Source organism: Meles meles, chromosome 3, assembly GCF_922984935.1.
Source record: "Meles meles chromosome 3, mMelMel3.1 paternal haplotype, whole genome shotgun sequence".
Lineage (NCBI taxonomy): Eukaryota > Metazoa > Chordata > Mammalia > Carnivora > Mustelidae > Meles > Meles meles.
Window position 1 is genome coordinate 144,221,077 of NC_060068.1, and position 22,377 is coordinate 144,243,453.

General features: G+C 39.1%; 1 protein-coding gene across 1 annotated transcript in view; it reads left to right on the plus strand.

The window, feature by feature from the left end:
• ARL15 (ADP ribosylation factor like GTPase 15) overlaps positions 1–22,377 on the plus strand; it is a 402,700-nt gene that overhangs the window by 141,791 nt on the left and 238,532 nt on the right. Inside the window, exons 2-3 of the mRNA XM_045999356.1 lie at positions 397–541; positions 16,226–16,285. Coding sequence (XP_045855312.1) covers positions 397–541; positions 16,226–16,285 — 205 coding nt within the window. The remainder of the gene's footprint in view (positions 1–396; positions 542–16,225; positions 16,286–22,377) is intronic.

Sequence of the window (22,377 nt, forward strand, 5' to 3'; positions counted from 1 at the left end):
AGAACAGTTGCTCAGCATTTCTTTGACATTTAAGACACTGAGCTTTTAGAGAACGGGCCAGCTATCTTGTGGAACGCTCCTCAGAGTGTCTTGTGCTTAGATTGCGGCTGTGCATTTTTGGTGGGAAAGTTGAGGAAGGATGTTGTGCCCCTCACAGGGTCCCTGTTGGCAGCAGGAGGGGAGCCCTGAGGTCCACATAGGTCTTGATCCTGGGAATGGTAACTTTGATCACTTGGTTAGGTGGTGTCTTCTGGGTTTCTCCATCCTGAAGTTACATTTCCAACTTAGAATGAATAGGTTATTTAATTACTTCCTCATACTTAGTCATTGTAAATGTTACTAAGCTTTATGTCCAGTCTTATTTAAAAGAGCCCCATTTCCCCCCTCTCTTGGCAGTGTTTTAGAGCACTCTGCTGCAAGGGACCACCGCCCGCACGACCCGAATATGACCTGGTTTGCATAGGCCTTACGGGCTCTGGCAAGACCAGTCTGTTGTCAAAGCTCTGCAGTGAAAGTCCTGAGAACGTCGTGTCGACCACAGGTGGGTACTGTGTAGGGTTCTACCGCTTTCTCTTTCTTACCCCCAAAATGTTCTAGGTTCTTACGCTGTTTGCGGGACCCCTCCCTTCTATTTGTGGTTAATGTTTCAGTCAGTTTATTTATTTTTGGGTGTTCTCTTTTTCCAAATAGAGTGCAGAGGGTTTAGTGGCATTAAATATCTGTACCCTCTATCTCTCTAGTTGGTTATTTCAGTGCCACTGGACAAGTCACTCAGGAGAATATTAGTACAAACTAGTGGTGAAACCTGGAGTTCTAGTACCGTAACAAAATAGCTTCGTCTCGGGCTCACTGAACACTAGTCTCCCTTGAGGAGCCACTCTGGCCTACTTGTGTGAGTCGTACACTCCCTCAACAGTTCAGCTGATGGGCTGAATCTTGTTTCCTCAGAGCTCCCGTCTGGAGGAGAGTCAGTGCAGGAACCATTGACCAGGTTATGTTGTTTCTAGATGTGGCCGAGAAGTCAGTCTAGGCAGTGGTTCTCAATCAGGAGAGACTTTGCGTTGTCACAACTAGGGGAGGTGGCTACTGGCTTCTCTCGGGTGGATGCCAGGGATGCCACCAGACATCCCACAGTGAGCAAGAGAGGCCGTCACCACAAAGAAGAGGGAGTGAGAGTGCACTTAGTGGCTCATTGGGTTTGGAAGGTGAGCAAGAACGAAGCTGAAGATGACTCCAGTCCTGCTTTAGGTGGTGGAATCATTAACTAGGATTTCCTATCAAGTAGAAAAAGAAAAAGAAAAACCTCAGTTAGGATCAGGATTTGCCATCAAGTAAGTTGGGTTTTTAGAGCTCTTCAGATTTTAGAATTGTAGATGAGAAACTGTGGACTTGTAAAACAATAGAGACATAGCGTCATTAAAGGATGAAGAAAAGAATAAGGTGTTCCTGATCATTGGTGAAACAACAGAGGGTGAGCAGAGCTCAAGACGGACCTTTCATTTGAAGCCATTTCTAGTTTCCTTTTCCCTAAGACAGAACTGAGCACTCCCTTCTCCCCCACTCTACATCATCTGTAATTCTGTCCTTGAGTGCCTGCTACACTGCTGTCGACATGTCTGTCCCTCAACTGAGGGTGTAAGCTTCTAAGGGCACAGAGATAGCACAGGCATAGTAGCATAGAGTTTGGGCATAGCTCCAGACTTTTTTGAGTGCATAAGAGGCAATAGTAACTTGAATTCTGTTTTTGCATAAAGTGTCTTACTTCTGTGAGCCTTATAATGGCCTTGCGTGGCAGGTAAGATCTCTCCTCCCCACCCCCTCGCCCCAGATTCTGTCTTTAATTCATCTGAGGCTCAAAGGTATGGTGATGTGGCTATCGTTACACAGCTTGTGATAGAGGTAGGGGACCAGTTCAAGTCCAAGTGAAGTTTAGTGGTACCTAAGACTTAGGATTTGTGATGAGAATAGTATTTGCTGATTGCTGGTTAAGTTGTGGATATCTTTGGAGATATGGGTTATGAAATGATACAAGCCTTACTAATTTATTAACTCTTTTCAAACAAAATACCTTTCCTTACAGTGTGTGAAAGTAATACAAAATGTACTCTTCTTCAATTACCAGAGGCATAAATCAGAAACACTGTTGCTAGGAAAGGCAGTTTTGAATTGTACTATTAAAAAAAATTATCTGTAAATAATACTGTAATTATTTGTAAATGTAAGTTTTATATCTTTATTAAAATTTTAATGTGTTCCTTTACTGGAACTAATAGTATCGTTGTGTGCTAGTTGTTTTTCTGTTGCATTAGAAGTTAAGTTGCCTGACATTTTGGATATCAAGCGTCTATGAGTTGTCATTATCCTGAACCAGGCACAGTGACTTTTTGGAGGCCGTTTAGAAGGTCTCTGACCGCAAGAAGTTTACAGTCAGGTTAGAAAGATAAGTTTTCTTTTCTTTTTTTTTTTTTAAAAGATTTTATTTATTATTTGACAGAGAGAGAAAGAAAGATCACAAGTAGGCAGAGAGGCAAGCAGAGAAAGAGGGGGAAGCGGTCTCCCTGCTGAGCAGGGACCCTGATGTGGGGCTCGATCCCAGGACCCTGAGATCATGACCTGAGCTGAAGGCAGAGGCTTAACCCACTGAGCCACCTGGGTGCCCCAAAAGATAAGTTTTCTAATGACAGTTGGTACTTGTTGCATGTTTAATGTTAATGTAGGACAGGTGCTAGGACAGCATGGTATGTGCTGTACTTGACGATAAACCTGAGAAAGCTAAAAAGGGCCATTTCTGATGTGAGGAGTCAAAGAAGGCATAGAGGACGTCACATTTGGGAAGGGCCTCGTGATGACGAGTACCTGAGCAGAGGGGAATGGAGTGAGGAGAGGAGGGATTAGGAAGCATTCAGAGAACAGAGATCTTATGGAGTTGAGGCCGGGGATACAGAGGTTAGGGTGTATCGTGACCTGACACTGAAGGAGATTCTGAGAGAGGCCTGCAGCACGGAGAGCAGATCCAGCAGGGACGGTAGTTGTGGGAACGGAAGGTTAGGGGCAGGTATGATTGAATCCGTAACAGTGACAGTCGCATTGCATCATGTAGAGGAAGGGAAGAGATAAGAGTCAAGTGGGCCTTAAGTTTCTAGCCTAGTGACTGAGTGAATTGTAAAAAGTAGGGAGAACATGACAGGCAATTTGAAGATAAATGGTGAATTTGGCTTTGGACGTGCTAATTTCCAGGTATTGGCAGTACTTTCAGCAGTGATCCAAATGCCAACAGACAAGCTAACTAGAGAAAGTTTGGATCTGGATTTGAGAGACAACCGAATTCTGGGTTTGGAGATGGTTGAGGGATGATGGGTAGTAGAAGGAAGAAGGGTGCTAAGTAAGCCACAACTGTGTTTCGTTCCTTCTTCCTGTGTTAGTTGAATACCTATTACATGACTGCCACTGATTAGGCACTGAGCATGCATTAACAGACAGACATTGGAGCTTACCTTCTAGCATCTGCATTGGGCAGGGAATCTAAGCCAGGCTGTTCTTTGTGGTATCATACAGTCAAATACGAATAAGAGGCCAAAAGAACCAGAGTTAAATAATCATCAGTCTTAAGTCTGAGAAAGGGCTATAGGGTGTGGTGACATTACGGTCATTAGTGAACTATTTCAGCGCAGCATATTGGAGTCAAAACCAGCCTGAGTGATGAGGGAGTGGTGTACAAGCGGAGGAAATTACAATATATAAACTGTCCTTTTCACTCTTTGGCCCTTTAGCTAAGACTGCACATAGACTACTCTTTCAAGAAGTCAGACAGCAGTAGAGGAAGCAGTGTCCTGGAAATCTGTTTTTACAAGGATATGTGCTGTGGGGGCATGCTAGTTGGGGAGGGGGTTGGGGGACAGACAAAATAGGAAACCGATTTCAAGAACACGAATACGAAAAAACAAACCATGGTTATCCCTGAGAGATGAGAAATAAATGAGCTGAGCCCTGGATTTGCCCCAGCTTACTGCCTTGAGTTTCTTGGCCATGGCACACTTCCAGGGGGACCTGAGGTGGGGTTCAGTGGACTCCCTACATTGAGATGGAGCAAGAGTTGGGGAGACCAGGGCAGCTAGGGTTCATGGGACACAGTAATGGAGAGGAAAGAGTTGTACAGAGAGAGAACCCTGGAGATCTACAGAGGGTCTCCCTTGAGTATCCAGGGTACCCTGAAGCTAGCCATGTTCACACAAGGCTAAAAGTTGTGGCTGTTCACACTAGCCAGGTTAGACAAGTCATACTTCACAAGGTCCTGGGCAAAGCCCTCAGGATGGTCTTGCCTTAGTAATCAGCCCAAAGCTCAGCAGTGCTCTGGATTCACCTAGGAAATCGTATGAACAAAACAAAAAGCTCAAACAATTTCCTACTAACTTTAATGCATCCTAGAACATAGCTATAGGAGATTTACAGAAAACAAAATTACTCAGCACTTAGGGCAGAATTCACATGTTGGACATTAAAATATTACCAGCCATGAAAAAGGCAGGAAAACATGATTTATAATGAAAAGAAGAATCAATTGAATCTGACTCAGAACTGACCCAAAGGAATTCGCAAAGAAAGACTTAGAACTGTTACTATAACTGAATTCTTTCTGTTCACACAGTTAAGTAGAGACATGGAAAATTTTTAAAAGACCCATATAAAATTTCTGTGCTGAATACTACAATTCTGAGGTGGAAATATGCACCAGGTAAGATTCAGGGCAGATTACACCTTGCAGAAGTGAAGAGTAATAACCTTGAAGGCCATTAGTATTAGAGACTATCCGAAGTGTTGAAGGAGGGAAAAGAAAGTGGAAAGTGCAAAGAGCAACATGGACTGTGGGACAGTTTCAAGTCCCCAAAAACATGGGTCATTGGAGTCCGTGAAGGTAAAGGATGGAGAAAGGGACAGAAAAAAAAATATTCAAAGAAATAAGGTCTAAAATGTATTTCAACTTAAAACTTATCAACAAATCCAAGAAGCTCATTAAACCTCAAGAATGAGATAAGAACAAACTACAACAAAGACATATAAAAAAGTTATATAATAAAGTTTCTCAAAACCAGTGATACAGTGTGATGATTAATTTTATATTGTCAACCTGGCTGGGCCAAGGTGCTCACGTATGTGGTCAAATATTACCCTGGGTGTTTGTGTTTTGGGATGAGAATATTTGAACCAGTGGACTTTGAGTGGAGCAGACAGCCCTCTGTAATGTGGGTGGGTCCCCTCCAATCAGTTGAAGGCCTGAATACAATGAAGGATGACCACCACTCCACCTGCCAGCACGGATGAAATCTGTGTCAGGGTGGCCTTTGGACTTGACCTGCAGCATCAACTGTTTCCTGCTTCTCCAACCGGCCAGGCCTACCCTGTAGATTTTAGACTTTGCCGGCCTCCATAACTGAGTCAACTCCTTAAAATAAATCTCTCTCTCTCTCTCTCTCTATATATATATATGTATAGAGTTTATTGGTCTGTTTCTCTAGAGAACTTTGGATAAAACAAAGAAAATCTTAGAAAGCAGATAATGAATGTTACAAAGGAACCATAGTAAGAGTGACATCAGATTCCAGTGTTTCTCCCTAGAAACAGTGCAAACAAGACCGTGGAGCAACATCATTAAAATATTAAGGGGAAAAAAATTATCAACCTATACCCAGCAAAAATATCTTGGAAAAAGATAATTGACTTTTCATTATACCTTTTTATTATACTTTTGTTGTACTTTTTCCAGCATTAAAAGAAGTGTTTAAAGAAGTCCTTCAGGCAGAAGAAAATTGATTCCAGATGGGAATCTGGATTTACACAAAGAAATGGAAAGTACAGAAATGGTGACTAGAGGGGTAATTATATAAGATTTAGTTCTTACTTAAATCTCTTTATAATTATTTTGAAAAAATATGAGGTTTATGCCATACATAAAGTAAAATGCAGGAGAATAATGGTATAAAAGTCATATTGGAAAAAGAAATACTATTGTAGGGTTCTTATATGTGGAGTGGTTATAATAACACTTGAAGATACAGTAGACTGTGATAAGAGATGTGCCATAACCCTAAAGCAACTACAAAAGTAACAGAGTGATAGCCAGTAAGGCAACAAATGAGATAAGATGGAATTACCAAAAATTATCCCAAAAAAGGCAGAAAGAAAAAGAACAAGAATAAATGGACTACATAGAAAACAAGTACGAGGGTGATACACTCAAACCTAACCATCAAAAAGCAAATTCCATGTAAATGGTCTAGACTCAATTAAGGGACTGAGATTGATAATAGATTAAATAAACAAAACTAAATAACAAATAGGACCCAACTCTATGCTGACTTGAAACAAATCTATAAAAACACAAATAGGTTGGGAAAGGAAGTACCATGCTACAAAGGAAAGTTGGCGTGGCTGTGTTCTCAGAAGAGGTAGATATTAGAGCAAAGGATAACGCTGGGAATAAAGAAGTTCATTTTATACTGAGATCGTTTAATCAAGAGAACATAGAAGTACTAAACATTTACATAACTGTTAACAGCTTTAAATGCACAAAGTAAAAACTGATGGAACTTTAAAGGGAAATAGACAAACCCACATGTCAGATTTTAATACTCTCAATTACTGACAACATGTAAAAAGAAAATTAGCCAAGATAGAGTAGACTTGAAAAGTGTTATCAGCCAACTTGACTTGATTAACATTTATAAAACACTCTGACAGTGGAAGGCATTCTTCTCAAGTGCAAGTGGAAAATTAGACTGTATTCGAGGATATACAACAAGTCTCAATAAATTTAAAGAGACTCAAGTCATACTAAATATGTTCTCAAATCACAGCGGAATTGAATTAGAAATCAATATAACAGGAGGCTTTCTCAGGAAATCCCCAAATATTTGGATACCAAGTCACTTCTAAATAACCCATGGATCAAAGAAGAACCCAAAGGGAAATTATAAAGCATTTTTCAGTGAGTGAACATATAACACAGCAGAATTTGTGGGATGCCTCTGAAGTAGGACTTTAGAGGAAACTTACAGCACTAAACATCTGTGTTAGAAAAGAAGAGCCTCAAATCAGTGACCTCAGTTACTACCTTAATGAACTAAAAGAGAAGAATGTATTAAAAACAAAGTAAAGCAGAGGAAAAGAAGTACTAAAGACCAAAGTAAAAAGTGGAACTCAGTGAAAAAGAAGGACAGAGAAAATGATTGAAACCAGACCCTGGTTCTTTGAGAATATGAATGAAATTTTCAATTCTACTCAAATAGATGAGGAAAAAATATTGAGACACTCATATCAGGAATGAAGAGGAGTTACGTAAATAGAGATTTTATAAAAATTAAAAGGGTGTGGGGCACCTGAGTGGCTCAGTGGGGAACCTGTTTCTCTCTCTCTCTCTCTCCCGCCTGCCTCTCTGCCTACTTGTAATCTCTGTCTGTCAAATAAATAAAATCTTTTTAAAAAAATTAAAAGGGTAATAGAATATTATAAACCGTGTTATGCCAATAAATTTGACAATTTAAGTGGAAAAATTACTTGAAAGACAAACCATCAAAGCTCATTTAAGAAGATAGAGAAAACTCAGATCTGTGTTTAATGGAAATGAAGTCATAGTTAAAAAAAAAAAACTTGAAATCTAGTCAGTTGCACTGGTAAATTCTATCAAATTTTAATGAAAAAATAATGCCAATGCTACATAATACCTCCCAGAAAATTGAAAAGGTGGGAAAACTTGTATGACCAGTAAGTTCTAATGCCAGAACCATACGGACATTATAAAAAAACTACATAGCAATACCTCTCGTGAATACAGATGCAAAAAGTATAAATTTAGCAAATCCAGTATATTACAAAGTGGCGTTTATCTTAGGAATGCAGGGTTGATTTCACAGTCAAAAAACCCACAAAGTTTAATTCATAATATCAAATTTAAAAAATGATTCCGATACAAACAAAACCCCTCAATTTCTGGTAAAACTACGGAATACCAACAAAAGGTAATTTTTACAACTGTTAAAGGGCATCTGTGAAAACCCCTATAAGCATTTTTAATGATGAAAGAATTCTTTCCCGCTAAGATCAAAATAAGAAGACACTTCTCAACACTTTGATTCAACATTGCAGCAGATACTCTAACAGGCATTTGGCGAGAAAAAGAAAAGGCTTCCAGATTGGAAAGGAATAAATAAAGCTATCTTTATTTGCAAATTACGCAGTCATCTATGTAGAAAATTCGATGGAATCTACAACTTTATATCTGTGAATTAGAGACTGCAGATGTGAATTAGAGCTGGTAATCTTGGAGATCTGAAAATTTGGAGGATACCTTGATCATTCATGTGGAGAATATTTGTAAGAATAGAAGCAGGAAGAGTGTGATGGACAAACGTCAGCCAAGTATTGAATTCGTTCAGCTTGATTACCGGACTCTCTGAAAATTGATAAATGGAAATGCAGAGGTCCATGTGTAAGCAGATGCCACAACCTCAGGTGGAAAATTATTAAGGCTATGGTAACATGGTCCAAAAGCATAAGGAACACACGCTTGTCCTGGTTGGCGCTGTTAGGGAAAGGAAAAGTTCTGTTGGCTAGCTTAAGGAGGACGGAAAAGTACAAGAAAATGTTGGCGCCTAGAGAAGACTTTCTTAACAAAGCTGAGGTTCCGTATGACTCAGTAAAAGGGCTCCGTCATGATAAAGGAAGGGCTGGCTTGGGAATGAGAGGCTCGAGGAAGGGTATAGGAGGAAAGGGTAGATGCTTACTGGTTGAGTCTTGTGTGTTCACTGTAGCTAATGAAGGTGGGTAAGAGGATGGAGAAAATAGTGATGACAAAGGAAGGGGGGAAAGAAAGGCAGCAGAGAAGACCCAGACAGGCTGATTTTAAGTTCAGTGGACCCCAAAAAACCAGTCCCCACTGGAGTTCCAGATAAGCATGACTGGTGTGTTCAGACCTACTTCCTGGGTCTTTGTTTGTTCCGATCGGGTGTGTGTGTGTGTGTGTGTGTGTGTGTGTGTTTGTGTGTGTGTGTGTGTGTGCGTGTGCATGTACAGAGGAGGTGGAAGGAAGGTCCTAACATAAAAAAATGACAGAGCCTAACAGTAAGAGAAGATGACTAGAGGAAAAAATGAAGTGAGGAAGTCCACCGCTGCACGTGGACATTTAATGTGGAAGATGGAAGAACAGCTGCAGGAGGCTGAGGGGAATGACGCACGAAGGAAGAGACCAAGGGCACTAACTCCGTTTTCCAGCAATTCTAAATGTTTATAAACAAGACAATGTTTATAAGGAAAAAAAAAAAAAGAAAGGAAACAATGCTGTTGAGAAATATTTGTAACAAGTATTAGAGCTTATGGCTGTCCCACTTGGATAATTAAATTGTATTTACAAATAGTACCTAGAGTGCAATCGATAAATGAATTAAAGATAATTTTATAAAAAGAATTAATGGCAAAGAGGTAGGTGGGAAAGGTTCCACTTGGCCAGAAATTCAACTTGACTAGAGAATAAACCAGAAACATGTTAATTTTATACTCGAATTTACCAGTATTGGTTTTGCTTTCTGATGAGACCCAGCGCTTAGTAAGACTGTGGTAGTATGCATTAGTGGTGGATTGTGATTGGTATTGTCCCTTTTCTTGAAAAGCAATTATTCATATAAATCAAAGGTTGCCAAAAGATTAACATCTTTCCACTTAGCAATTGTGCCACTGAGAATTTAAGCATGTAATATCAAAGAAACCATACTCACAAAGTGATTCTGTATAACACTTGTATAACTAAAACTCTAAACTTCCTATAGCAAGGGAGTTTATTAATTAAATTGTAGTACCTCCACTGAAAAGATTATAGATTAGAGAAAAAGTCTTCTGTCGAAAAAAAATTTACGTTTGTTTTAAAATTGGACTGTGCCTTTGAGTGAAAAGCAAGAAAAGAACATGTAAAAATAGCTATGCTCTGATATGGTTGAATGATATGTGAAATTTTGTTATTTTAAATTATTTCTTTATAATGCTTTGATAGCAAGCCAATTAAAAATAAAATATTTGTTGGAAGAGTTGGGAACGGCTGAAAAGAGAATCTACCTTTGAGAATTTGTTTCTTAAAATAAAAGCATAACAAGAAAGATTATGTCCATCCAATTTTAGCAAGACAGGAATGTCTTCTCTTTCTTCAGAAGCAAAGGGAGTCCAAACTTTATTGGATGGTTAACTTCAGCAATCTTTTACCTTTGACATAATTTTTAGAAGATACTTAAGCTGTCAAAACTTAAAGGGCCAAGAAACCCTCCAGAGAGCGATTGGAAAGTTTGCACCTTGGTCGAGAAACAAAAGTGATCTCTGTCCTGAGTGAATTCCTTGACTGGAGATGCATGAGAAATTTGTTGATAAAAGGGTTGTTAACCTGTTGATTACACAGAGATTCTGAACTGGAGGAATGGAGTTTAAAAGCTTGAGATAATACAGCGGTGTAACCTGGAGAAAGCTTAGCTCCTGGAATTGAAAGAGGTTGAAGATCTCTTCTACTGATACTTACTACTACACTTGGAAAACAGTCGAGTCGTAGTTAAAATAGAAAAAGATCACGAAAATTTGAAAGAAATGTGGAAAATGTCCATGAAAAATTAAATGAGGTATTTTTAGAAACTTAAGTATTTGCTGCATATGTGTTAAGTCAACAAGAGAAACAAGTTAGAAAATCCAATTTTGTTATCTGCTAAAGGATTGTTTAACAAATGCCAGTAGATTAAATTTGTTTTTAGGATACCAAAATCGCATTTAGAAGAATCTCACCACACTGGAAGAATTGTCCAAATGTCACGCATAAATCATGCCCTGGTCTAGGTCAAGGCCACCAGATCTGTGGGATGCCTTTTCCTTTAGCATTCGTTAAAGTGATCCAAGAATTTTCAGAAGTACACACTAAGTGTCCATGTGCAAGTGTGCAGACCTGTGTGTTGGCGGGTTGGGGGGCTATTTGGGCTGTAGATCCAAATAAGATACTCGTGTTCCACACAATGAGTAAAAATAGACCAGCCTCACTCCCCAAACTAATTTTGTTACAATTCCAGGAATGCTTTCCCTCCATAAAAAATGTCCCATCCATCTCCCTCATATCACAGGTTTTGCTGAATTTAAGGACTAAAAGACAAAAACTGAAAGTCTATGCAAACAATTATTTCCCCAAAGAGTTACTAAGTCATATATTTATTAAAATTTGTGGGGTTAAATCTTAGGGGAGGTTTCAGTCTTACTAATGTAGCTTAGAGAGGCCAGGAAAAAATGACTGTGTAACTTAGGCTTCAGCCATCAACTTGTTTGAGTGGGGTCTGGGGAGACCTGCCCACAAGGCTTTCAGCCAAATACTAGAGGCCATTGATGATTGACTCTGTTGTTACTGTTATTTCCTCTTTCTTGTTTAATATAAATAATGGAATCCTAATGCTAGCCCAAACCTCAAGGAGCTTATCTAGTCCACTCATTTTGCAGATGGAAGGGATTCATGGTCAAGGAAAAATGTGGCTGGTGAGTCTGAGAGCTGTGGCTAGGACTTCTAGAACATCAGCACAGTGACTACCTGTGGAGAGTATCAGAGTATGCCTGCTTTGTGGACAAGGAAGAGTGATCAAGCCTAGTGTCACGGCCGAGTTGGACCTTTTCTCTCCCCTCCTAAGTTCCTGATTGTGTTAATGCTGATGAAAAAGTACTTTCTGAACTCAAGCTATTTTTATTATTTTCCACTAATAAGGCATTGTAGTATGGCCCCAAGAACACTTAACTTTGGTTCTTCGTATTGCTTTATTTATAAAGAGGCAGAATAGTGGGTTGTATTTTGACCATCAGTTTCATCAGTATTTAGTTCAAAATTGGACAGAGACGTGTGAGTCAGTCAGGTTGTTGGTACCCAGAGGAGGTGTAGAGCTTTGGTGACAAGGCCTGGGGTGAAGTTTTGAAGATAGTACTTAGTAGTCTTGGCAGGGCACCTAGGCCTTCTAGCTCACTTTCCTCCTCGATAGTAGTACTGGTGTTAGGACTGTTCTGACAGTTAAATCAGGAAATAAATAAAAACCCTTAGCATATAGATCTTTAAAGAAATGCTGAGAGCATGTTAATATGCCTCAACTGGGGAACAGGCCTAAAACAAAGAAACTGATAGGTAATCATCCGTGAAAATTACATAGAAGTACTGAATACTGAAAGAACATGGATCCTGCCAAATCAGCCTATTTCAAGAACACCATGGAAGGCTTGCCTGATGAAGTGAAGCTAAAACCACAGCTGAAGGATGAAGAGTTTGCCAGAGGGGCAGAGGGTACTAATGGAGCAAAACGTGCAGAGGCCTTGAGCTGGAAAGGATATAGCTTGTTTTAGGAACCAAAGATGAAAATGAGGGGAAATGTTACAAAATAAACCTGGGAAAGGAAAGAAGAACCAGACCAGGTCAAGCCTCAGCAGGTGTTTTGAACTCTAGCCTGAGTAGTGAGAAGCTACCCGAAGGTTTTAGCCAGGGGGCAGGGGGGGGGGGGGGAGTGATGTGAACAGATGTGAATTTCAAGACGATCACTTCTGCTGATGTGTCGAGGTGACTGAGCAGGCCAATGTAGATGCAAAGCGTTGAGTTAGGAGGCTCTTAAAGGTGTCCAGATGGTGGTGGCAGCTTGGTCAAGGTTATGGAGAGAAGTGGACCTATTTGAGAACTGTTTTGTGATGGAATCAACAGGCTTTGTTGACTGGAATTAGGAAAGAGGAAAAGGAAGTGCTGTGGAAGGCACCAGATGTGTAGTTTATAATAGTCTTCAAATGTTTTCAGTTCTGTAGGCTTAATTTTTACCACTGCTTTTGTGATGTAACAGACCTTGAGACCACATGTGATCTTGACTGGGAAAAATTTAAAGCCTCTAGTAGTCAGTCGGTGACTGTTCATATTTTGAAATGGTAGTTTTATTTACTAAATGCTTGATAGCACTGGGTGCCATCTGTTCTCATTTACAGATGAGGAAACTGAGGTATAGAGGGCTAAGTAACTTGTTCAGTTGATAATGGTAGAGCCAGAATTGGAACCCAGGTTTTCTTTCTTTGGAGCTCATGCTCTCCTGGTGGTTTTTATTCCTCAAAGTGTTTTGATGTTTTGACCTTTATATCCCTACTAAATATTAATATTCCCCCCACCCTTTGACTTCATCCAACCCAGTGTAAAAGAATAAATAGAGTTGATCTGATAGTCACCCTCTGTGGTTGCCCTTTTGGTGAACTGAAAGTGTGGCTTTAAATTTTAAATCTTCTTAATCCTTGCAAACATTTAGAATGACTAAAAAATTTTTTTAAATTGTTTCTCTTCCATGTGTAGTACATCTTTTCTTATTTTCTGGACTATTATGTAGGCTTTGTCCTCTGAACATTCATTACCACAGCTATATTGTAAAAATACGAAGACAGCAAAATGGAAGACTGTATATATGTTTGCAGTATAAATCTAGCCACACATGTTCTATTTGGAGAGAAAACATGCGTATTCTGCAGAAACATTTATATGCCCATAAATAACATTGCTAGGTTACTTTGCTTAGCGTGAACATTTGAGGACATTTTTGCAGTCAATTTATTATATCTGTGAGGATTAAAGAGGGTAACAATGATATAATCTACCTGGTGGATTGTAAATTTCGAAAGTTGTGTTTTGCATATGGGTGCAGCAATTTCTGAAAGGCTGTTCCTTTCCTTGAGCACCTGCATATTGTCAGCTTTTAAGATTCACAGCAAATTAAATATTGCTGGTGTGCTCCATAACTGTGTCTTTTTCAAAGTTGGGGCCTGTCTCATCTCTCTGGAAAATCCATACTTGAGTTATCCTGAATGTAACCACCGATAGACTACTGAACATTTGCATAGAGCTTTTCGTTTTCAGAATTTCACAATCATTGCCTTTTAATTCATATGACACCCCTGTGAGGTAGGTAGATACATTCTAGACATCCACGTCTCCTGCAGGCAGATTTCGGTGCCAGCAGAATATTGTGATTGGCACTGACTTTCCTTAATTTCCCAGAGGCCAGACACCTGGAGAGGCTTTTCTGCAGGCCCACGTACATGCCAGTGTTTCAGCCACATGGGGCTGCCTCCTCATTCCTTCTGCTGTTTTACTAAGATTCAGTGACTGCACACACCATTAACTGTAATGCTGTGGCGATTGTGTCAGTCTGCATACAACCCACATGGGAGGACTGTGTTTGGGAAGATCCATAGAGGGCCCAATGAACATTCACATTCTAGACCACGAATTTCGACTCTTCACACTTTTGTCACTCTTAATAATGGTACTTTTCATTCAGTGGTAATGTCTGTAGCTCTAGCTAAGTATATTAGTAAATAAGCCCCAGGATTTCTCTTAAGAGAAATATATAGTATATACTATATACCATATATAGTATATAGATACATATATGTATCTATATGCGTACCTATATACTATATACTCTAATGTATTGAGGCAGGCAAGAGACATACATAGCTGATGATGAAATCATCAATACAGAGCCAGTTGATGGAGAATGCTAGCAATCATATTTTGTATGCTTATTTATGTCAGGCACTGTGATAAACATATATATTATATCATTTTTATAACTACACGAGGTAGAGTCTATCAGATTCTATCATTCCCATTTTATAGATGATGAAAGCCAAGGCTAGTAGGTTGCCTGCAGTCACAGAGCTGATTTGAACCTAGTTCTGACTCCAAAGTCCCTTTTTAAGCATTAGGTGATATTCACTGCCTTAAGTGGAAGATACTATATAGAATTTTAAAGTGTTGAGACAACATATAGCAAAAGAGAGGTAGTAATGGGGCAGAATAGAAAAAGATGCATATTGACTTCTGTTTTTATACAGTAACGCAGAACCATGCAAAAGAATTGTTCTCATCCACAGCAAACGGTATATCTTTTTACCTTTCCAGGCACCTATCATAGTTTTATGACTTCTTTCAAATTAAAGTATTTCTGTATCTGATACTGTTAAGTCATCATCTCTTTTCTAAGAAATTATCTTCAAATTGCACATACTGATGTGTAAAACCTTATACTGAGTGGTTAGAAATTACCGAATAAATTAACTTTTAAAAAATTATGGCTTTAAAAAAATTATGACTTTTAGTTTAAAAAGTCCTTGTATATAGCAAAAACATTCAAATGAAACAAAAGGAAAATTAAAGACCTCCATATCCCCAGTTGTCCCAAGGATCCTCACTAGTTTGTTTCTTGTGGATTCTTCCAGAAATAGTACATTTGTTGGTGTACGTGTGTAGGTATATAAGCATGTATGTTCCACCTGCTAAGCTTTTTTTTTTTTTTTTAAAGATTCTTATTTATTTGCCAGAGAGAGAGAGCGTACACACAAGAGAGGCAGAGAGGCAGAGAGGCAGGCAGAGGCAGCGAGAGAAGCAGGCTCCCTGCCGAGCAAGGAGCCCAATGCAATCCCAGAACCCTGGGATCATGACCTGAGCCGAAGGCAGCGGCTCAACCAACTGAGCCACCCAGGCGTCCCCACCTGCTAAGCTTTTATACTAAAACCTGTGAACCAGATATGTTGAAGGCAATCATGACTTGAATGATAATAGTTAAGTCTTAAATATGTAATTTAAAAAAACTATACTCTAAATATATTTTAATAGGAATTATTTACTCTGTATATTATAAAGTGATTATGCATAAGTAGACAATTACAATCAACTTTTAAGAAAAATATATGTATGATATTAACCATGTTCTTAAAACTTTGACATAAATCCTATGTAATTCTAATATAAGGTGGTTATAATTTAGGTACCTTAATCTCTAGGGTTGCTGAGTTCTATGTGAGAGACAATTAACTTTGGGAATTAGATGCAAAGGTCCTCGCAGATCTAATATTTTCTTTGAAATTTCTCTGTACTTCCAGATGTCTTTCTCACAACTGATAAAATTTATAAGTGACATAACATATTAAAGAATAGGGCAGTATTTGAAAAAGAGTTAGATTTTGCTGTAGTAAACAACAGTGTTTTGAGAATTTGAAGAGGATAATGTGTTATCAATGTATCTTGAATTATTTCTGGCATGAATACAAGCTATAAAAAGTGGCTCTTAATCAGCCTTAAAAAGGCTTTGAGCATTTTATGTATTTTTAAAAGAAAATATGCTAATTCCTTTTTTATGTTTTTGTTTTTTAATTTTAGGTTTTAGTATAAAAGCAGTGCCATTCCAGAATGCCATCTTGAATGTAAAGGAACTTGGAGGTATAACATTTCAAATCCTTTCTGTGTCTGGCTTAAATTTGTGCTAATTTGGTATTAATGTTACGTGTAATTTAAAAATTATTCTTCCAGCAGGTGATTCGTTTTTACCTTTTCCTTTGGTAATAGAGATGTGTCTTTCTCCTTATATGTTTTAAAGTTTGTTGAAGACTTCTAAGTTATAAATCTTTTTTTTTTTTTCTTAATTAGAGAACCATGCTGTTGGTTCTGTTTCATATGCTACATATTCTTTGGTTTTATCTGTTCAAAAAATTTATTTCTGATCCACAAGTTGCGAAGAGAGTTTTAATATAACAGAAAGATAAGCCGTGCATTATGGAGGGCAAAGAACTATATTTTAGAGTAGTTTGTATTCGTACTGTTGTATTAGATCTTTTTAGAATGTATTTGTTCCGATAATAAATCTTTGCCAATGGGTTCTTTGCTGGTCAAGCACATTTATTGGATAGGCTGTACCCCAAACTATACATCACTCAGTCTTTCATTACACTCTCTGTCTGGGATTTTTTGGTTGTGTTTTATGTCAGTCAGGGTCTTAACCCATGTAAATAGGTTCACAAAGAAATCAGTCAATTCAGTGAACCTACTAAATTCTCTAATGGCACAGGAAAATGGTAAGTGCTGTGAAGTTCAGGATCATATTGGTGAGTTTAATGACTTAGAAGAAAGTTCTCTTCCATCTCTTTAATCACTTTGTGATACTGACCTCTCCCCTCCCCCACTTTTTTCTACGTTCATTCTAACTGACCTATTTTTAACTTGATGCAATTGAAACACAAACTTTATGCCATTTTAATAGTGTTTGATGCCACCTTATTTTTATCTCCCTAATGTATTAGCTCATCTTCTTAGGTGTTTTAAAGAGCTGTATCTAGGACAAGTTTACTTCTGTCAGTCTTTTTTTATAGCTACCTTTGACTTTCGTAGCATTAATATTTAAATTAACCGTGGTTGATAAATTCTGGTTTATCCATTAAGGCATTTGATTTTGTCAAATGACTACAAAAATTCTAAAGCATGAGTGTTCTTGTCATGGAATCATTTTTCTACATTAAAATTTTCAAAAGACTGCTCTTTTAGGTTGAATATTTTAATACGACTTTGTGGTTTCTAGTGACTCTGCTTCTCAGTGATCATAGAATTACAGTCAGAGAATATATTGTAAAAGTCCATGGAATCGAAATTTATGGTTTGAGAATTTTACTGGTTTTCAATGTGGTTGATACTTCATAAGGATTTTACTACCAGGCTAGATACTTTTGTTGAACCCCCTCCAGGTGTAAGAAACTGTTGATTAGTTGATAAGGCATTTATTATAGATGGTAGTTGGATGATGCAGGTAGTGAATGTGTCTGGACAACTGAAGTGAACGCTTCAGGGAATTTTTGTAGCCTGGACTGTGTGCCACTGTTACACTGAAATTCAGTACAATAAAGAAAAATTACAGAACGGGGGCATTCTGTCTATTCCCAGACAAGGTTTAATTTTGCTGAAAAACCTCTGCCCTGACAATTGCAGTAATGGCCATTATAATAAAGAGGGCACCATAAAGTTTGGTGGTAATATTTTAGTTCCTGTGATGGTTATTCTGTGATAGTTTGAGATAGAGGTAAAAGCTAAAACTTCCAGGGTTGGGACAGGTACATGGGTTCCACGCTAATGAGAATGTGTTTGGCATGTGGCATTCTACCCCTTCAGTTTTAGTCATTCTGTTTTCTGTCAAGAGACTGTTTCAAGGAGAAAGTGATTTGTCTGAGCAGAATCTCATTGTGTGTCCTGTGTTGAATGCTCAAAGGCAAGCTATGGAGGGAGTTGATCCCTTGATTGTGCCTTCACGAAGTCCTTTATTTAATAAATACTTTTTGAGGGCCTTTCTCTGCCTGGAAGAGGACTGGATACTAGGCTCTGTCTCACCTAAGAAGGCAGGCAAAGTAGGCTAACCCATGGGAAGAGCATAGCTTTCCTAGGATTCAGGGTATCTCTTATGTGGTAAGAAACTCCTCCGAACATGATACACACATATGTGGCATTTAGGGAGATTCGTAACCATCTGAAGTCCAGTTGCTTGAGAGGAGGTAGCTTAACTGAAAATTTCAGGAGGAAAGAGTGGAGTGTTTTAGGATCAATGTGTGAAGATACGAACCCTTTGTGTAACAATAGAGGGTTTCTCAGAAGTCCCATCAGGTTGTGTGATCCAGGGAAAAATCTTGAAATCAAGGGAGCAATTCAAGATGATAGACTTTGGTAGTTAGCAGTACTAAGTGCCATGATGTCGCTGGCGTAGGGGTTGCCCACATGGGTCTGTTTATGGTAGGGTTAATTCAGGAGATTGGCATGACCCCTACACCTCCCCGCCAGGAGGAGGAACCCTTTCATCTGGTTCCAAGGCTCTCTCTCCATCATCTGCTTCTAAACCTTAAGTTATACTTCTCACTTGTTCAAAATACAAGGCATGAACTTGTATTCCTTATCTAGTAAGAAACGGAGTGAAATGAATTAACATTGACCAGTGGAGTTAAACCGAAAGTCACTATTGGGAGATTTTAAGAAAGTTTGTTTACATACACAGCTGATAGATGTTCGTGTCTGTGCATATATAAAACTTGTATGCCTAGCATATACATACAAAGTTTATGTTCTCAACTTTCTCTTAGGAGAGTGTTTCCTATATCTTTCACCCAAAAACTCTTAAAATTTTCACTCAGATTTTCTCATGTGGTCTTTTCCTACCATTCATGCAGTTGTTATAGCACAGTTGTATATCAAGCAAGATTCTAGGAGCTGAGAATGAAAGATACCTAAAATAGATCCCTTGTCTTGAAGAAACTCGTGATTTTTTTTTTTATTATTATTATGGAGACATTCATGAAAACAAACATTCGAAATCAATGAAATCTTGGGAAATGAAATTGTGGGGGTAGGTGGGTAAATACGGTCAAGGTAAGACATGATGCAAACATAGACCTAATCAGCCCAGCCTGATGGTATATGGTCAGGGTCCATTTTCACTGTTTTGAGAATGACTTGCTGTCCTCGACTGAGCTCTCACACCCACCAGGCTGTACTGATGATGCCTATATTTACATGAAATTGAAACTCTTAATGTTTTTTCTCTTTTTTTGCTTATTCCCATTTCTCTCTCTCTAGTGAAGTTCTCATTTTACTTTCGCAGCTTCATGCCTAATGAGTAGGTGCTATGACTGTCTCACAGGTGATGAGACACAGGACAGCCAGGCACGGGGACTGAGTGACTTGATCAAGGCTGTTGGGAGGAGGTCGGTGTGCATCTGAGCACTTAACCAGTTACTCTCTACATGGAACACTTTATCCCATGCCTGGCGCAAGAGAAGTGCTTCCATGTGTTACCTGCCGCTGCCTCTGTCGTTCATTTTCTCTCTTTGACTTTCAAGTCAGACTCTTGTTCGCTTCGGGCTCTGACTCCCCTCCCTGCTAGAGTCCCGGTTCCCTTCTGATCTCTTCCGGCCTGGCTTCTGAATGACTTGTAACCTCAACTTTTCAATCTGTCTCAAAGCTTGCACGAACACATCATTTTCATATTTTTATTCTTTTTATTTCATTTATTCAACAGGTATTTATTAAGTACATACCACAATCCGAGGCTGAGTTCTAGGAAGTGGTTATTGTGGCAGGTAGGCGCCCAGTCCTTGCATAGGCGAGCTGTTGGACACAAGCGGCGACTCTTGTGTGCTTCTCTCCTTGAGGAAAGCCAAATACTACTATTTACAGGCCTAGAACGAATTCCTAGGTTAATCCCCTCAATACTTGAAGGGATTTTTAACACCATCCAGCACCGGCTTTTCTGATCTCTACAAAGGACATTCTGTAGTATTGCTCAGTGGATTTCTTTTTCTTGTAAATTCTTTCATTTGGGAGGTTTTTGTCGAAACTAATCTAAATCCTTTTTTAGTTTTAATTAATTACTCTGTTTGTCTTGTGCTGTTTATTATTCTGGATGTCTTATAAGATACCTAGCAGGATCCTGACCAGACAGAGGGATGAATCTTTCAGGAATTTCCCTTCTTCCTATTAGAGGAAGCCCAACCATTCCATAGGATTCTAGGCAAGTCCATTTTCCTGTATCTCTGCTTCCTTATCTGTAAAATGTAGCAATAACAATTCCTGCATTATATAACCATTGTGAGGACTAAATTAACCTAAGGCAGCTACTGAGAAATCGCCTGGCCCGTAGCTAACATTTTTGGAAGATTTATATTGTAATCACTGCCTTCCTTTCCTCCATCCCCCACCCCCTCAAAAAAAAAAACACCTTTCAATAAAGCCTTTTCCCCAAGGTGTCTCAAAATAACCCAAGTCACATATTGATTGCTTTTTCTCTTTGTGGTCATGCCTTGCTCCCTTATGGACAAGATGGTCTCCCCCCCCCCCCGCCCCCCCCAGCCTGTTTAAGCTGAGAAGTCTCAGGGAAGGGACCTCCTTGGAGTCTTCTGGTTAGCAGAACCTTGCATATTTTTGGCAGTACACTCGTGTTTGTATTAAATGTTTTTGTCTCATGTACCTTATCACCTTTCCCTCTGGTTTCAGTTTCCACCTAAAAAACCTCTTCTATCATAATGCCTCCTAATTGCTGTCATTCTGTTTGGCTTTATGTATTGTAACCACAGTACTAAGGTGAGTGAAGCATCTGCCATTTCGCTGAGTTGAAAGCACCAGTCCCCCTGCAGTGACCTTACAGCTCTGGTCATTTTTCATTTTAGAAATTTCCAGTTCTTAAATCTACAGATGCGCTCGGAGATAGTTTTCTCTTGCTTTTGAAATTGCCTTTGCACATCGATAGAGCCCAGAGAGGAAATTTTCATTTCTTAACACGTTTGGTTTGTTACCATGAATCGATGAGGATCCAGACATCGTAATACTCCGTTTTCTTTCCTTGACTGAATTCTGGAACTGCAATTGGTTTTGTCAAATGACTTGTTTTCTCCCTCTGATATTCTAATGAGTTATGTCTGAGTCGCTTCCCCACCCAGTAAACTCTTTGGCAGTCTTGTCTTCCCCGTTGACACTCAGAAAGGCAAAAGCTAAAAAGTAGTGAGCTGTCTTCTTTGCTTCAGTATTTGCTGCTAGTTGTCAATCAGAAAGAAAGTTCATGAAGATTTTTGTTTGCACTTTTTTTCCCCTCTAAAGACAAGACAACTTTTCTTCTTCAGAAGGTGGTGAGGGTCGTGTGGAAAAGTGCAAGTTGTGTTCCCTTACCCATTTACTTCAGCCCCTGCAATAGTGATTGAATGATTTCTGAGGATTGTCAGCTAAGCCATTTTTTTTAAAGGTTGCTTCTTTCAGCAGCCAAGCTGTTATATGAAACAGATGTTGACTCTGTCCTGTTTCTTTGTTTGCCTGAAGGAGTACACCACCTCCTCATAGTGAAAGGTGCTGTTTCTTTGTATCCTGCTAGTTATCTTCGGGTGCTGTTAATCTGTCCAGGTTATTTGCATTTCTTAATTTCTCCGGAAACTATACAGGGCACATTTCTTGACAGGCAACCCAGGGGGCACTGCTGCCTTCATCTTTTTAATTTCTGCTTTCTATACCCAGGCCATTTGATGTCTTTCACCAAAATAAAGCTTTCTTCCTTTAGAATCTTACATTAAAACTTAATTCAGAAGGAAAAGTAGCTCTGTGACTTGATGTGCTCTCCCTGTCCTATATATACCATGATTATCGCCTCCATAGCCCCACTACCACCTCCTATTTAAGAAAAAAAAAAAAAAATTCCAGCTAAATACCTATGAATTTACTGTTACTGCCTCTGAGAGTCATGCCATCCGACAGACAGAGGGAGGAATCAAGACCATACCAACGAATTGGTTGTATATTAGAAACAGTATAGGTAGGCTGGAAGACATTATTACCACATTGCTTTAAGGGACAAGTGGCGTTAAAATATTGCTTGCTGGTGTAGGAGATAACAGCTTGCCATTCAGAAACTCGTTGAGATGTCTCCAAACATGGAATTCTCTGGATGAGGTGGCAAAAAACCATGACGCTGGCAAAGGAACATGACAGCACAGAGTGGGGGCCTGAAGAAGGCCAGGTCC